The sequence below is a fragment of the Melozone crissalis genome, unplaced genomic scaffold, assembly GCF_028551555.1.
Source record: "Melozone crissalis strain CALT ecotype California unplaced genomic scaffold, PUWL_Pcris_2 ptg000006l_1, whole genome shotgun sequence".
Taxonomy (NCBI): Eukaryota; Metazoa; Chordata; class Aves; order Passeriformes; family Passerellidae; genus Melozone; species Melozone crissalis.
Genome location: NW_026535784.1, coordinates 44,481,864 through 44,500,627, shown reverse-complemented (window position 1 = coordinate 44,500,627; position 18,764 = coordinate 44,481,864). Strand labels below are relative to the sequence as shown.

The 18,764-nt window shown below is 36.9% G+C and overlaps 2 protein-coding genes across 4 annotated transcripts in view; one reads left to right on the top strand and one right to left on the bottom strand.

The window, feature by feature from the left end:
• TSPAN5 (tetraspanin 5) overlaps positions 1–18,764 on the bottom strand; it is a 244,698-nt gene that overhangs the window by 99,472 nt on the left and 126,462 nt on the right. The window lies entirely within an intron of this gene.
• The window catches only part of RAP1GDS1 (Rap1 GTPase-GDP dissociation stimulator 1), a 90,659-nt gene that overhangs the window by 31,056 nt on the left and 40,839 nt on the right, over positions 1–18,764 (top strand). For 2 of the 3 annotated variants that reach the window (XM_054295975.1, XM_054295977.1), the window contains exons 2-3: positions 622–732; positions 15,969–16,091. In XM_054295975.1, the coding sequence (XP_054151950.1) occupies positions 622–732; positions 15,969–16,091 (234 nt within the window). The remainder of the gene's footprint in view (positions 1–621; positions 733–15,968; positions 16,092–18,764) is intronic. The other variant, XM_054295976.1, reaches the window with a different exon arrangement.

Below are 18,764 nucleotides of genomic sequence, written 5' to 3'. Positions count from 1 at the left end.
AATCCACAATAGAACTTTCTTATTTTGAAAAGATGCCATCTGTTTTTATGGATCAGTTGAGTTTAAAGAGTTAACACAATTCCTATAAACAATGATGCCTGTAACATTGTGGTGGAAAGTGGCATACTTCTTAAACGGCTCTAAGCTTAGCACTAGGCATCTGTGAATAGTCAAGATGGAAGCCTACACAGCATGCAGAAATTGGCATTTTCAATTACTTTGCCTCTATTGATGAAGAAGATCAAGATATGCTTATTTCTGTTCTATTTCATTCCCACACACAAGAGGAGAAGCAAAGAAACAGCTGCTGGTTTTCTGTACCAGCGAGGCTGAGAAAATACTGATAGATAAATTGCTGTTCAGTGGTATTTCATAAAGTCATGTCACCTGCTGTGACATCCTGTTCTCAGATGCAAAGTGATAAATGTATATATAAATCTGAAAAGTTTCATTTCATCTATAACCTTTGCCTCCTGGCTTTTTGTATCCTCAGAATACAGACCATGCATGTCTTCTTCATTGATACAGGAACTGTTTACAGTAACTATTTACATTCAAGACTATAGTGCTGTTACCAAATTGATGAGGACCCTGATTTCTTTTTCCTTTGTGTTTATCAAGCAGATAATTTAAGTGAAGCCCTGAAAAAGCTGAAGATAACATCCACTGACAGCACAGCAGATAGCTTGGAGGGATGCTTGGACTGTCTGCTTCAAGCTCTGGCACAAAACAGTAAGTTGTATGGGCCTTTCAAATTTTAAATCATATGAGATCAGTGAATTAAAATGTGGCAGAAAGACTGGCTAAAGCAGTAGGCTGCTAGATTGGCTCTATGGAGTTTTGGGGGTTTTTAACCCATATGTCTGTAATGTTCTGGTAGCAACGAAGACAGTGACAGGTAAATACCTGAATATTTGGAACAGCTGTAGTCCATTCCTTTCTCCACAGTTAAGCAGAGCACTTACTTTTTTAATTGATCATTCAAGAAAAAAAAAAAGAACAGAGTTGGAGAAATAAGCCTCACAAGATGGGGAAAAGGATAAGGGAGCTGCTTGCTAATTCTGGTTGAAAGAGCATAGTTACCTATTTGTAATGTATTTCTCTTCACACTTCTGATCACAGATTTCTTAATTCCAGGAGTTTCAATTAGCAGAACTAGCCTGGATATCCAAAGACAGTCCAAGTTTGATATGTAGTATGTAACAAAAATAACATCAGAATGGAACAAGATGTCATTTTCACCAAAAAATTTAGAATGCTTGTCCCCACTCCCAGCAGACAGAAAGGGAAGGTAATGAAGATGACAGTCTATAAGACGTTTCTGAATTTAACTTTCTTAGTGCTTCAGATTGTGGCAGAAGAAAAATATGTGTACAATTTCAGGTTCAAAAACTTTTCAGGATAGGTACAAGACACAATTAAAACGTTTTATTTAAAAAAAAGAGTTAGTCCTCTGGAAATATCAATACACTCAAAAGTACAAACTATTGATAAGTCTTGGTTTTTTTCACATGATGCTATTTTACAAATCAAAGCCTCTTGGATTAGTTGGTGTAAAATACTTTATGAGGATTTTCACAACTGAATAGAAGCACCATCCAGATCAAGTCAAAAATGGATTATAACAGCGTCTGCATGTAATACTAGTCCATTTTTAATTCTCACTATTTTAGAAGGAGATTATCAGCCAGAAAGTAATAAAATCTTTAAGGTTTAGATCAATCATTTTTGGAAGGTTCTGGATTTTTTTATAAGGTATATCCAATACTTTAATCCAACCTGCAACTGGATTTACTTCCACTACTTTTAAACCTAATACTTAATAAGTACTAAAGAGAAGATCATATGAAAAGTGACAACTTACTCGTGTAAATAACAGAGTTTGCTATTTTGTCTATTAAGGTCACATAGCTGTGTCAGAGAACAAGTCTGGCAGATGCAAAATAATTTTACTCATGTACATTTACTCTTCTGTCTCAGTCAAGGGTTTTGCTCTTCTTTCCAAAATCTTTTCTCTTCTAGATTTGCAGCTGCCAGATCAGATAAACAGGTTATTAGGATTTAGACCTCTCTCTTCGGGGTAGTTCTAGAAAATTTATTCTCTCCATAATTTCCCATGCTCTTGTGTGTAAGTCAGTGACATGAATACAGCCCTGCTGAGCTGCCCTATGATACACATCTCCATGTATTTGCATTTGCCCAAGATTGAGGGCAACTGAAATAATGCACTGAAAATTAGATGGGTCAGATAGGAGAGGTTTTTCAAGCAGCTTGCTGGTAATTTAGGAACTAGTTTATCAATTCTGTTTCAAGGGAACTGGACGCTTCCATACCTAAGTTTTTCCACGTCTCACTGGACAATGGGCTTTAGTTATCAAGGTTGTCTGATGATTTGGGGAACAGATTTCTGGCTTGAGATAATTTTATGAGAACAGCAGTACATTCAGAAGACTTCAGAGATTGAGGTAAATTGCATATAATAGATTGATTCAACAAATAGATACAGAATCAGCTTTCTAAATGCTTTCTCACAGCTCTCATCCATCCAGTTAACATCTTAATATGGATTTGGCTGATTGATTTTTAATGATGGTCTATATTATCATATATACAATACCTAGTTATGAGAGACACACTGTACCTCTGTGTCTGTGTATAAATTATTACTCAATAATAATGAGAAATCAAATTGTTTATATAAAAGTCCGTTAATTATTATGCAGAAGTCATTTAAATAATATTTTGCAAAGTTATTCTGCTCTTGTTTAGTATATTTCCATGTATATGATTAAATTAATGAAGTATGCGTTTATAGTTCAGTAAATCATCATATTAATGTGAGATAAACAAGCCATTCAAGGAATAGGAGTTTTTTAAAGATATTTTTATAGAACTGTGATTTTGTTGGGAGTTCATGGTAGTGTTGTTAATCACAGAAGTTAAAGTTTTATTCACGGCTTTAAAACTTAGAGATAAAAATATTATTTTATCTTGTATAAAATTTAGTACATTACTAATATGCTAATGCAACCCAGTCCCATCTACTGCCAGCCAAAATCAGTAGTTAAACCCAATGATACTACAACAAACTGAGATTTTCAGTAAAGGATAACTTCAGTTTTGTATAGTGCACATACACATGAATGTTTTAGTGACCTTTACACTATCTATTGATATCTGCATGCATAGGTTTGTGGCTGCTGCAATTCCCTAGTCTGTAAGAGTGCAGTGAAAATTATAGTTCCATTTATTTTGCACACAATCTTTATGTTTTCATTATGCTAAAACATTACCTTCTTCTCATATTTTCTACTGTCTACTATCTATCATTACCTACTTCTAAAATTCTCTACTTTCAATAGAAAGAGAAAAAAAGTTATGATGAATTTAGTAACTTTTCATTTCTTTCTATGTAATCTGCTGTGTTTTCTTTTGTTTTTCACTCTCATTTCCAAAACTGATCTGTTGATAATCCTAGGCAGGTGTAATGCCCTGGAACATGATACCTCCTGCCTGACTTTAGGAGCTATTCTGCCATTTGTCACAGCAGTCAAATTAAGGTGCATGCACACACACATATGCTATACTACAGAAGGGTGAGTCAGATACTCAGCTGAATGTGATAACTGCTGGTAAATATTTGGCAAGCCAAAGTCAAATTGTTTTAACGACAGTTTGTCTAGGAGAAACTTGCATAGCTCTTCACATCTGAGACCTGGGTCTGAAAATCCTGCACAGATGGTTTCCTCAGGAGACATTGTTTTGAAATATATATATTCCTATTTATGCAGATATTTTAGTTCTTGTCTGTCACCAGCACTTCTTTCTGAGGCCAGTCATATATGGTCTAGCTTGTGGCACTAGAGAAAACTGAGGGGGTTTTTTGAAGATGAAAGAATGAAAGAGGCAACAATGACAGAAGAATGAGACATAAATATGCATTAGAAATGCTTTAGAATAATCACATACCTCATTTTGTGTGGAGTTCTTTCAGCATTCCCAGTGAAGTTAACTAGCATTTCTGGGGACTTTGAAGCCATAAAGTTTCAGTAACGTAAGTCAAGATTCACAGGTAAGGTAAGCATTGCTTTCACTTCTGTGGATCTACCTCATTTGCATAAACTGAGATTCTGTCCACCTTGCTTCTGAAAGAAAAACACAAATATTTGATCTCTGTCCCCCTGCAAGCACTCGCCATCTGCTAAACTTCCCATAGTTCAGATTTTTAAGGAAAGCCTGAGGTACATGATCCATAAGCATTATTAGCAGCAAAAAACCAGAGCCAGCCATGCACTAAATGAATTACTGGCTTATATTCAATCAAGAGGTGAAAGTCATGTATTACATGTGTTTTCTTTTAACAACTATCCATTAAAACAAGTTACTCCATTGTCTGCTCCATATAATCTGTATTAGTTCTATACAGACGTGGATTGATATGTTATTGTCTAGAAAGAATTTTGCTGATCTAGAAGCAGACTATTTACAGTGACATGGAGTGTAGAATGGTCATAACAACCATAAAAGGCACAAACCTCCTCAAAAGTATGAGTAAGACATGCACTGAAGAAAATCAATTTGAAAGATCATATACTTACATTCTGGAATGAAGTAAGTAAAGTATGATTGCTTTATTCTGTATCTTGCACCCAAGGAAAATATGGGTATGTACTACTATTGGATATTGGGAACAACTGGTTAATTGTCTTATATAAGGAATTACAGGAGAAAACAATACTGGCCATTATATTCAGCCAGCATATACAAATTTATACTTGTTAAGAGCCATTTCATTAATTCTCTGCCTATCAAAAAAGTGCATTTATCCTAAGATCTCTAAATAAATGTCCACAAGAAAGGACTGCCTGAGAGAAGGAAAGCAAAAAGGAAATAGAGGTTTTCTTTTAAACTGCAGGCTCTCTGGGACATAATTATTGCAGTAACAACAAAAAAAAGTTACTGCTAGTCCAGACATGCTGTGTTTCAGATACAAGAAGTTACAGCAGACATAAATAACCCAGTTTGGATAAATGAGAAATCTGAAAAATCTGCTGAGAATGTTATTTTTGGCTCTGCTGTACTCAGCATAAGAGGCTGAAAATGCCCACTAATCCCAGCTTTCAGCACCTGGCTCTGATGTAGCTGAAGTGGAAAGGCTGGCACATGAATTTGAAACATTTTTTTACATACACTTTTTAGAAGATTAAGAATATGAGTTTGCATGTTTGTGTGAAAAAATGGTTAAAGCACAATCACAGCAATAAAGATAAGCTTACATGAGAGGGCAAGGCCTGAGTTTTGAAAAGGATTTAGAAAGATTGGAAATATTTGAAATAATGCACTTTACCTTAAAGATGTGGCTGACTAAGATGCCTTATTTTCTACTTGTTGAGCTTTGCTGATGCCTGGTAACTCAAGGAACCATCACATGACAAATGAAAATTTTTAATTCATGCTTGAAACTGGAAATCTCAGCATTATTCAAAGGCTACTTCTAATGGCTTAGAAGCTATTTTTCTTCCCATAATGCACATAGTTTCATAATAGTATTTTGCTTTGCCCCAGAATGTATATGCTGGAGCCATGCTTTGATTGGAATATACTGCCTGTGTTGTATCAGGGAAAATAACATTGTTACAAATTACCTGAGCAATTTCTAATAAGCTTTTGCCATCACTTCCTGCTGTTCCAGCCTGTAGGGACCATGGGCTTATCCCTCCTACCTAAAGCTTCTTGTTCAGGTTTTCTCTTGGGAGTCACCAGTGGGTTTTCTGAAATGGGTTTGTTCCTATTTGATGGCATCCCAGAGGAGGATGTGTTGGCATCTGGAGTGCTTAAGAAAATCTTGAATATCTGGAGACACAGCAGATTTCCCACATTTCTTTGGCAGTGGTGAAACTTCTCACTGAATGTCCTAAAACTTTGGTAGGCACCTGCTATAACAGGCATCTAGTTTTCTTTCTTTAATTATTCTGGTGGATTTCCAGTTCTCACAACCCCATATGTTTACACAGACGTTATATTTCAGTTGGAAATTAATTTTATTCTGTTCCTCATAGCTGTGGCTTCCATATGTTGTTGAATTTAGTTAATACTTAGGCTTCCTATATTTGATGTTTGTTTTTCTGATCTTCAGTGACCACAGAAAATGGAACAGTTCCTCTACTGGAGCAGAAAAATCACGAAGAATGAGAATTTTGTAATTCTGTAATTCAGAGCTCAACTAAAAAACCCCTGAAATTTTAAAATTTATTATTCTTGCTATTAATTTGTTGATATTATTATTTATTAGTATGTATTAATATTAATAAATATTAATTAATCTTGTGTATTATATATTATGAATAATATGTGTTGTTATTATTAATTAATAACCTTTGATTTGTAAAAGAAAAAAATCAAGATGTACCTATTTTTTATCTATTTACCTCTTTTTTTTTGGACATTCTTGATAGTTCTGTGTACACACTCTTTTATTTATTCATTGCAGAGTCAGGTAGACAGCTGTCTGCTTAACTTGAATACTAAGAGCCATCTGATTCCAGTGAAGCCTTGTACCTCTTTAGTACACAGAGGATTAAGAAAGTAATTTCACCTCGTGTTTCCGCAGCCCTCCACATTAGCATGAAAATATCTATCTTCCTGCCCCAAACATAGAAAAAATTAAGTTGTAGAACCTTTTGTCATAGCAGAGTTATTCTAAGGCACAAACAACCAAAATCACTTTCATTTTTTCCTATTGGCTAAACATCTTAAGCTTTCTCTGTTCCCTTTTGTGGAACAGAGCATGGAGAAAAAGCTCCACATTTCAGAGCATGCTCAAGCAAGCATATTCTTAAACATCAGCACACTAATCTTTCTCTGTTTTAGAGAAATTGTATGAACAGAATAAGAGTAAAATGATGTGACTGTTGTTTCATACAGATTGTGGCTAACAAACAATGCTTTCCTGATTGTGAATGCTTGCACACTATTAAAGCTTAAAACAATAACTGTCTATAGGCCCTATTCTGACCACAGTTGTTTTGTATAAATAAAAAAAGAGCTTTGAGCATCCCTGCAGATTCAGCACACTTTACATGTAAGCTGTGACAAGGCAGTGCATAAGCACATCAAGAGAGCTTAGCACAACCAAGGGGGTAGGCAGTGGTACTAATTGGATTAGTGGCCTTAAAACAACTGATAACTAGTAGAATTAAGTTCACTGACAAATAGCATTTCCCTGCTTTCTTATTCCTCTTTGATCTTTAGCATCTCCCTTTCTTCTTAGCATTAGTCTCCCTTCCAGGAGGATTTTTGATCCTCCTCGGGTGTGCCTCCAGTGATCCCTGGTATATTTCTCCCAGCTGTGATCTTGGAAGGAGAAGGAGGCCACCTGGTGCCTTAAGTTTTAGCTTCCATATTTTTCAGATTTTGTGCTGCCTTGGTTTGTAACTCTGAACTCCACGTTAAGTGTTGGTAAGTAGACAGAAAAATCCTTTTCCAACATGAGAATCAAGGACAACCATTGGAAGTCTCAAGCCCAAAAAGCATAAACAACAATGAATTGAAGAGAGTGAGCAAGGAGGATGGGACTTCATGACCGGAAGCTATAATTGGACAATTAACCCCAATATGCAAATGGACCAGAACTTATAAAAGTGTGGGACCTTGTGATCGGTCGTCCATTTTGCTTGACCATTTTGGGTCTATCTTGGGTGTAGCCCTGGCCAGGCTCTTGTACTACCCAAGGTATATCCTTTAAGGCCTTTTAATAAACACCTACTTTATTCTTTAACTCTGTCCAGCCTCTGTTTTAGGTCAGCCTGTCTAGGCATCACACCCATGGATGTGTACTCAGATCCAGCAGGCACAGATCTGCATGTTAGTCCTGACATGTAAATGTCTCAGCTTGAACATTCAAACAAGCAACAGACATTTATGGTGTTATCCATGAAGAGGAAAGATGCAGATGAAAGCTACAACATGCTCCTCCAATAGGACAAAAACTAAACAGTATCATTGCTAACTGTCTCCTGAAATTTATAGTTCTCTGCTGAGATTACAGTGTTCTTTAGGTAGATGGTATCCTTAGCCTATGACAAAGCTTTTATGACTTTATTATTATTCCTGCTTTGTCTTGGAAACTACAAAAATATTAAGAGCAGCACTAAGGCATCATAGTACCTTGTAGGATTTGGTTTTTTACATATTGAAGACATGAACTAGTGTCTGTTTAGCTACTACTAAACCTTGATTCAGCATCTTTGGAATTCAGTGGAGTGGCCATAATGCATTTAACATCTATTCAAACCAAGAGAGGGAGAGGGAGTAGAAATGAAAAAGGAAGAAATGAAACTAAATGGATGAGTAAGAGGGAATACAGTGGAACCTAAGAATTTTATTTTAGTGGAAGAAGAGAAATGGCAGAAGGTGGAAACACATATAAAGATAAAATTTTTGAGGGAAAGAAAAACAAAAAACAAAACAAAACCAAGCTAAATGCATGTACCTGAGTGGCTGGTAGGAAGCAGTCAAACCAAAACCCCACATCTCAGACTCGGAAGAATTTCTAGTCTGCTAGATACACAGATAATCTCTTCTAATAGAGGCAGGGGTTCAAATTTAATTGGGCCAGCTCAGCCCATCAAGCCATTAATCTTACCTGCAAAGATTTCTACTCAAATGCCCTACTAAAAGTTGGGGATCCTGATGAATATTTTTAAGAGGAAGTTTTGACTTAAATACTGTGTTATAAAGTGTTCCTTCTTTTTGCAGAAGAATGTTTGTTGCATTTTATCTCATGGACTGTTTCTGTGTCATGATATTGTACACACATAATTGTACAGTCCAGAGATGTTTTCTCATTAAGAGTTGTATATAATATATTTTTACAGTATAACTATACTAAATCAAGGTGACTGCTTTTTATTGGACTGTCTCCCAGTAAACTGGCTTACCCTAATGATAATGAATGGTAATCACTGCTGCTTAGTAGGATTATATTTTACATAAATTCCCCTTAATAGTGATGTATTTAGTTAGTGCCAGACAGTTAAATGTTTATCCAAGTGTTAAATTCCAAGTGCTATTCATTGAATACAGAATGTGCCAAATAAAGATTAACTATTATATTTTTTTCTTTGCAGAAGGCATCAGTGAATAGCAGTTCCAGATAATAGAATTGACACATCTTTTTTTTTCTTTAGATTGCCTCTGTATTGGATTTCCAAAAGGCAGGCCTTTTCTTTTGCTTCTGTATTGCATTTCAAAAATGCAAAGGAAAACGCCTACCTTTTACCAAAAAAATTATATTTAGAGATCATGTAATTCACAATTTCAGGTCTGCAGTTTCATTCTTAGCTTAGCTCCAGCCCCTTATAACTTAAAAATGTGATCTTTTTAAGATTAGGTTTTCTTTAAACTCCTCTGATAGCACAGCTCACTAAAAATACCAGCAGATTAAAAAATTTCTGTAGACATACTCTTTCAATAAGCAAAGAGTGGAATTTCACAGCAGGCATTTTAGCTCGCTTAAGAGCACTCTGTAGAGTTTGCTTAAAAGGAACATGAAACATTTCCTGCATATAAAATGATTAGCTTTCAAATTTGATTTGATGTTAATAAACTAAATCAAATTTGGAGAAAGGATTTTCTTACATAGGACCAGAATTTGTTATACATTTTGAAGAACTAAAGCATGAGAATACCCTTTACCCTGAGACCTCTAGTAAGTTCAGTCAGTACAAGCAAGAGAGGAGGCAGGGGAAAACGTCCATGGAAGCCGAATACAAAACAAGAATATGTGAGTGTATGACATTTGTACTAAGATGCCAGACAACAAACTTGGCAGCTGAGGCACTGACATCAAACTCTTTCAGCAACCTTGCTACTGAAGTGGTTACATCCTGGAGAGGGTGAGTCAGAAAGGGGGAACAGCTCGGATAAATCTACCAGCTACATGCCAGGGCTGGATACTGGATGCAGTTCAGGAACTCAGGGGTGCCAAGCTGCCTAACTTGAATATTCTGCCTTGTGCTGTGACCTATTCATGGAAGTATATGTGCATTTCTCTTCATTGAAGGCAAAGATGTCACATACTTTTTACTTCATTGGTACCTGCAGTAGGCTATCCAATTGGTAGAATCTCATCCTGAAATTCACTTTTGTCCTTTGGATGTAGCTTTTGGAGAATTTAATCATCGGGACTCCTGCAGTTAGTTGATTGATAAATCTGTCTTTCCATCTGTCCTTCCTTCCTTGTTAGAGCTGAGATTTTAATTACAAACATCTGTGTACTGTCTCTTTCTTCATTAAAAATAGGAAGTGAAGTTGCCCTGTAGCTGCTGACAGAGACAAAACAGAGCAAACGCCATGATGGAAACATTTGCACAGCTAAGGGAGAATCCTCCCTCCTTGCCTAATAGGTGTCTAATTTCAAGGATAAGTGAACAGGCAGATTTCGGGGATTTCCCCATGTGAGGAGGAGCATGCCAAAAAGAAATCAAATGTCTTCAGTTATTTTTATACATAAATTATTATTATTATTATTATTATTGTTGTTGTTGTTGTTGTTGTTGATGATGATGTTGTTGTTGTTGTTGTTATTGTTATTATTGTACTTCTTTTTCCCTATTTAAGTAACTCTTGATAATTGGAACAGACTCTTTGGTTAAGGTTTGTTAAGCAAAACCTCCTTATCAGTGGTGCATTCTTTGTTTCATGAGAGCATATAATTTGTTCTTTTGAGCTTCTTTACAACTCACTTTTTGTGCTTTTGTAGCCAGACCAAAATCTTCATTTAGTGGTATGAAAAATACAGTGGGAGGCTGTGGAGAGGGGGGCAATGTTTCTTGAGGGAGGTTGTATATGGAGAGAGCATCAATGCTTATGCTTGGTCACATGAACCTTCTTACTGTGGTGGTTAGGAGCATGTGCCAGATCAAAAGATATCCCTTGTTCCCTTCATTTTCTTCCCTTCTGCCTTCTGAAAGAGCAGATGTAAGGTTCCTTTCATGATATATGTGGTTCATATTATTTATTCATGTGTTCATCTTTCTCTTTCTGATGAGAGTACATGTAGGAGGAACATTATCAAGCCAAGGTAAATTTTTGCAGTAGTTCCAGTAGGTTTATAAAACATCTTTGCAGCTAGAAAGACATGCATTTTTCAAAAGACTACATGGCAAACACAGATTGCTTAAAGAGGACCCTCACAAAGCTGTTTATTCATAATTCTGTGGTGTGAAGCTCCACAACATGGGAATTATTGCAGTGCTACCCACCACGACTGTAGGGTTACTAATAACAGTGTAACTTCGACTCATTGTTCATAGGGGATAAGGAATGGTGAGCCTACAGCTTTCTTCTGCTAGCAAGGCACTGCTGAGAGACATGCCTTGCCTTTCCCTTCCCCCTTTCTGCCTTTTATTTCAGTTGAAGGTGTACAAAATAATACAGAGAGGAGAGAAGAGTGAATAGAGAGAAGTGAAATTTCAGAGGAAAGAGAGCTGAGAGGGAAAAGAGTGTAGAATTTTAATTTGAAACATATTAGATTTTTTCCCTATGATTTCTGCTACTTAATTAGCCAGTCTGATAGCCATGGTGCTCAGCTCTCCAGCTCTGATCTGTGGCATTAAAGATTTTCCTGCCCACACCCTTAACTATTCTGACTTCAGGCACTGCAAAAACCACAAAAAGCAAGCATGTTGACATTTTATTCACTCAGCTGTGACATCAAGAAGATTTTGACACCATGTGATCTGACATACCCTTTGTCTTGATATCAATGATACAAGGAGGCATCTAAAGCGGCAGGCTTAACCTTAGAGGGCTTTCCTCTCCAATTATGCTGTGTTAGACTGTGTGCAAAAAGGCTGCTTTTAATGCAGCATTATTACAGTCCTACAGTTTCTTTGCTTTAAGAGGGGACAGCTCTAGGTGTGGGCTGGTGTAAGCAGACTGAAAATCAGTCTTTAAAAAAAGCATTTGAAATCACAGATACATCACAGATAGCAAAAGGATTATGAGGTGTGGCACCCTAATGTCAGGCTATCTACATAGCTAGGTTTTTTCCAGACATAAATTTAATGGATTTTAAAGGGGATGCAGTTCTGCTAAAAAGGAATGTTGGCTGTGATTTCCTTTTTGGCCAGTATAGAAACACAAGAGGAGAATATGTGGTAGAGATTTGCCTAGGTCTTTCTTGCTCCTGTAGAATTTTTACATGCTCCAACTACAATTGAAATAGCAATTTAAAAGATGACAGCTGAAATAAGTTTTCAAAATAGTTTACCCTCTAATAATTTACTAGGAAGCCCAGAATGAAACTAGCATGCAGAAGATTGATATCCTTAATAAATAATACCTCTTTAGTGCATATACACAGAGAGACAGGAAGCCAGGCAGGCTTTCTCCAGCCTCTGAAGAGAACAAATAAAGGCAAGAGTTGAGGGTTGCCTATGCTAAAGTCTCTAGCAGTTTCTAATTCTCAGCAAAACCTACCTTATTTCTCCTAGAGCCAGGCAGTGGTAGGGGTACCAGCCCTGTGGCAGCACTGATGTGTGGTTTCCCAGTCTCAGGTTCTGCAGAATCAAAAACAAATGATGGTTTTTACAATCATGTAAAATCAGTGAAAATACTGCTACATAAACGTGACAATCTATTGGCCACTCGAAAGAATAACACCACACACACTTCCCTTGATTTTTGTTCCTGTGTCCCTGTATCTTTTATATATTTATACAGGACAGGTGTTACGTGAAGCTGAGCACAAAGGAGAGTCTCTCACAGGACTGTTCACATATGCTTTGTAAGTGAAGCAATTGTCCCATTTGGGCACTATAAGAAGTGCTTATACACCTACAGCTGTGCTGAAATCATCTTCAAGACCTCCAGCTTGGTATTCTCTTCTACAGACATGCATTTTAACACTTAGTACCCGAACTGAGTGTACAGTTGACTCTGCAGACAGGCAAAGAATGGTTGAAGATCTTTGTTTAGACTTCACAGGGCATCCCTGTGCATTATTTGCCTGTCAAGTCTTCCTCCTTTAAAAGAATATAAAAAATACTGAGCAAAGTTGCTATATTTAACAATGCAATTTTAGGTTTATAAATAAGGCATCTTGTTCCAATTAAAATACCCTTCCTTGTTTAAGCATTTCAAAACTCAGAAAGATTGGTTGATTGTAACAAAAATATATCTGCTAATAACATGTGACTTGCAAAATTAATTTGTATATTATAGCACATCCTTTTTTTCCCAACTACTTTATTAGAACTTTAATATGATGAACACAAAATCCCTGGAAAAAATGGATTTTTTTTTTTTGCAGATACTAAACAGAGTTATGTACACTAGGATGAAAGAGTAATTTTCCTGGCACATTCTCTTCAGATGCCTTATATGGAGGATCTACTATAAACTACTTGCAAAGATTTAGTGTCATACTGTCATCTCTCTATTTTGAAACTGAATTAATTTGTATATTACACCAAGTGTAAATTGCATGTGTTCTGCAGAGGAAGAGCAGTGCTTACTTAGACTTGGAGTAGACAAGCTGAAACCCTGTGGCATTTTTTACACCTAAGGCTTTTCCTGGCAAAAATGCCTCAGAGAGCACTGTGGGCTGATAGTAGTAATTCTTCTGCCTGATGCCAGAGTAATGTGCTTTTCCTCAAAATAATGATGCTTGAGCACCCACCCAGGGTAGAGTAGAGGTGGGGTGTTCTGCACTCACTGCTGGTCTAATTAATCCATCTTCCCTCTTTTATGACTAGCAAAAGTTTGACATTGATACCCAACTGACTAACAAGAAACCTTAGGATTTTGGTTTGAAGGGATGAGTGAGTATATGTAGGTGTGCCTCTTCTACTGCTTCAGAGTAGGAATAAGTCACTGGTCAGTTTTCATCTGTATAATCCCAGGTAACTGATTTCCCAGTTTCTGAGAGGTCTGTCAGGGCTGTGCTTTTATGGTGGTCACTTGCTTTTCTTAATAAAATAAATCAGGGTGTATCTGCTGCACACAACTTGCCTGGAGAAGCATTTAATTTTATTTCCCACTTCTTGCAGGATATATTTAGTTCTACTCATGTAATTTATGCTTTGCACAGTAATGAGTCCATCAAACTACAGACCAAGAAAATAGGACTGGATACTGTATATCTCAGAAGCGTGACAGGAGAAAATGCATTAATGTCTCCTGCCTACTAATACACATTCACATATAGCCATATTTTGCATTTTGAATTCTGTACTTCAAGTTTTGAACTTAAGGGAGAGAGAAGCTCTTCCTTAACAGACATCTAAGATGTCTGGACTAGTCTTTAGTCCTGATATGATTTTTTCTAAATTTAGACTTTCATTTTGCATGCCTATATCCACAGGAAAATATTGCTACTAAGTATATGCTACATGTCAGAGTTTATAAAAGCTTTCAAATAAGCCATAAGCTCCTTTACATTTTATCTTCTGAGAGGTTTTTTTCAGGGTATTTCAAAAATTGCAGTTAACTGATTGCAAGCAGGTTAATAATAATTAGCACTTACATTACGCATGAGATGCTGAGATTACTCTTTACTGATGCCTAATCTGTTTGTATCAGATGTCATCACTGACATACTGCAGCTGAGTGGTCCTAGCCGAACACCAACATCCCAAATTAGAATTATATACAGAAATGGGAGGCATAACTGCAGTCCAGACTACAAGTTCTCTGTTTTCAGTCTGTTTTCTGTCATGTAGACATAACCAGCTCTCAACACTGAAGCATGTACATACTCTGTGCAAGCCACAAAACCCATGGGAGTCACCTCTGCCAGGCTTGTGCTGGCTTCTGTTCAGGGGCAGCTTGAGTGGATCTCTCCCAGTCTCAGAGGCAGCAGAGTGGTCCTGGGGCTGCCACAAATCAAATTCAATTGCAGTCCTGAGAGTGGGGAAAGGAAAGAAGAAGAGAAGAGGGAGGGTGGTATGTTATTATCAATTTACAGGTAAAGCACAGCCAAAGAGTGGTTGCAAACAGCATTTAGATGGATTTGTTTTGCTTTGCAAAAGTCATCAACTGGAGCATCTGTAAACCCTGAAGAATGCAAATAACTTCCCTTATAAATAGCTTAAGAAGTCATGCTGCTTTCTAAAATGATAGCTGCCATCTAGTTGTACTATCACACTAATAGGCCATGTGTGACACTCAAATAGGCCATTTTTAAAAGCGTTAGCAAAATATGTCATAACATCTAGTAGCTTGTCTTTAACTGCAGTTGAATAAAGTTGTTTTTCAGTTTGTTACAGAGCATTGCTGTTGGCCAGCAATATTAGGTGGGCCCCTGTTAGGGAGCAGCTGCACAATTCCTCTCACTACATGCAGAAAGGGGAAAGCTTTTGTCACAGATCTTTGATACCCACTGCAGGAAATCAATGTTTTTCCCTTTCCCTTCTACTGAGTCTATACTGGAGCCACTCAGTAACAGAGTAACATAGAAGATATTTTAATGAGTGTAAGAGGAGTCTAAAACCAGGATCATCTTAGCTCTCCCTCTTCTCCAGTTTCTGATTCCTACATTGCATTAAGCTGTACCATAAACTGTGAGAACTTTCCCCATAATTCCTTGAACATTTCCAATAATTCATCTCTTCAAAGAGTCATTCCTTGACTTTTACATAATACCTTTACCTGCTGCATGTCATTTTATGACCATTACTCTTACAGTCTCTCCAGTATTTTCCCCATGTAAGCATGAGTATGTATCTGTATATACTACATAGCAGTCACCTTATAAAGGTCAATTGATTAGAAATGGCAAAGTATTAAGTTCTATGAGTACATCAGATAAAATAAGTATGGTAACTGAACTAACAGTTGGCTTCTTATATGGGAAATAATGGCTATCATAATAACTTTTGAGAAGACTTCCCTTCTGCTTTTCTTTCTGTTCTTCCCCAAAGCAATTTGATGTACAAGTCATTTTTGTGTGATGTGTTTTTCAGATATGGAGACAAGTGAAAAAATCCAGAAAAGTGGAGTTCTTCAGGTGTTCGCGAGTCTGTTGACGCCACAATCTTCCTGCACAGCAAAAGTAGCTAACATCATAGCAGAAGTAGCCAGAAATGGTGAGGTTTTCTACAAGAACTTTTCTGCTGGAACATCTTCAGTTTTTCACCTCACTTGTCAGTATGTTTTACTTCATTTATGTTTTCATTTTATAGATTAGACACCTTTCATGTCCCTCCCTTTCACTCCTTTTGTTTTGTCTAATTTTTTTCTGTACTTTTTAATACAATCAGAACAGCAGTTGGCTGCTGGAATTTCTCTTTCATTCTGTTTAGTTTTTGAGACAGTAATGTAATTTATTGGATAGAAATAGCTGACCACTGATGAAATGCATTTCTATATGCAAAGCATGTAGAAAAAGAGACATGCACAATGTGTACAGCCAGTTGTGCATAGGGTTGTAGCAGCAGCATCTATACAGGTGGTTAAGGGATAGTAGATAATTTCTTTGGTCTGAGATTTGTCCTAAGATTATAACCCTTATGAGTCTTTGATACCACATTGAAACCAATTAGTCCTGCCTAAAGAGCATTGTATGTGTTAGAGTCTTAAGTCCCAAATAAGAATCAGCTCCATTTTGGTATGTATTATATACATACACTATATAATACAACATCAGAGGTAATCAAAAAACTATTTAAATTTTTCTATAGACAGGATTGTCTTAAAGCTCACTCAATACCTGTGTATCTTGAGCCCAGAAGAATGGCCTCATACCTGCAAGCAGACACTATGGGCAGACCCTGTGATGAGGGTAGAGGACATTTGTGGCTGATTTTTCTCACTCCTGGACTTGCTGCTGTCATAGCTGAAGAGGCACAGATTCCATTTTGGACTTTCTTTCACCACAGGCTAGAGAGAGAAAAGAAGAATGTTACTTAACTGCTGTCCTGGAAGCCTCATCCCTCTCCCTTTGCAAACTCTCATGTTGATGCCCCTTCAGGGAAAGGGCTACATTTTTGTTGACTACTTTCACATTCCATTTCCACCTTTTCTGAGGAATCACAAACTACAGCTTCTTACTGATACCCCATGGTGACCTCCACCCAATTTACTGGTTTTAAGACAGAGTTATATATGGTTATTCAGAAACAACACAAATGAGAAAAGAAAAGAGATATGTTTAGTTTTTAAATGTTAAAATTATTTAGATAAAGAGGCAATAAAATATGTATACATAGAAATTTAAATTTAGAAATGTTTCAGAATGATAGAGATTTAGGCAAATATATCATGGGTTTTTTCTGTACTTAGTGAATTCATAATAAGTCTTTTTAGAACAACACTGTCAACCATATGTCCTCACAGTTGGTCCTTTTAGCTCCTACCCAAGAAAGGAAAAGTTAAGAACAAAATCAATGCTCACAATAGCTAAACCGATTACTATGTATTGTTTCTGCAAAGATTCCCTTACAGCGCATTTTAGCCAGTATCTGAAGTCACACATGAAATGTCTGAATAGTTTCTAATGTGTCCTTTTCCCTGACAGCTTTTAAACTGATGAATTATGTACACTCTCAGAAAAGCTGGCATTTTACCTGGTTCATCATACAAAATAGCTTTTGTTTTTTCCTTAGAGTCATTAGCAGGTGTAACTGGGACCTCAGCCCAGATTAAAGTGAAGGTATTCCAAAATTATTTAAGCTCCCAGTGCTTTCAAAACTGAGATCATCTGGGTATTTCTCATTGGTTTCTAACTCCGTTGAAACAGTTGCTTAAGCAGGATAGGAGGGAGTACCTCATTTGAATTCTGTTGTTTTCTTTGTTTTATTGCATAAAACAAAGAGTTTCATGCTTATATTGTACCTGTTTTCAACAAACTTTAGGGCACTTTGAGAAATTTGTCTTCAATAGATAGTAGGCATTAAACCCATTTCCTGAGTGTTCATGTCATGCAGTACTGCCAGAACTTGGAGCAGAGACTGTGATTTTGGGTGTTACAGATACAACAGCATCTTTTCCTTCCCCACTTCTTGTTTTCCTCTTACATTCCCCTCATCTGATCATATGCATACCCATCTGATCACATCAAATCTCTCTACTTGCCTTGGCAGCTTTGTCGTGCTTCATCTTTTCACCCCTCCATGCTCTTGCTGTTTCACCTCCTCTGCTCACATGACTCTTCCTCCTCCCAGCTTGAGCTCATATTTGTTTCTTCTATTTTAAACACCCAAACATACAAAACTCCCTTTAGTCACTCATGTCTCTCCAGCTACAGCTATTTGCCTTTCAATTGTGAGCATCATGAAGGCTCAGGTGAACTTGTTACATGGAGTTTCTCTCTCCACCGTAGACCTTTTAAACCTTCTTCCAAGGTTTTTAGTCTTGTCTGCTTTGCCAGATGCAGGAATGAGAGAACATCATCTTCACAGTCTGTAATACTATGACACAATTACATTTCAGTTTCAAAATCCTGTCCTTCTTTTGGTTTATGTTACTCTGTTCTCAGTGATTCTTCTCTTAACTCCTTGAGCGATTCTTTGCTGTTTTCTTCCGAGGATCTGCTTCACTTCTCTCCCAGTTTAGTGGAAAGCTTTTAAAGACTCTGTTCTCAATTACTTTCTCATTCTTCTATTACTTCTGTGTAGTATCAGCTGCAAAAGTAGGTGCAGTTACCACATCTGTTTCACAGATCTATTTTGATACATATGGCACCATTTCTTTTACTTCTTGCTCTTACATGACCTCGATAAATACAAATTTGCTCAGCGATTGACCAATGATTTTGTTGC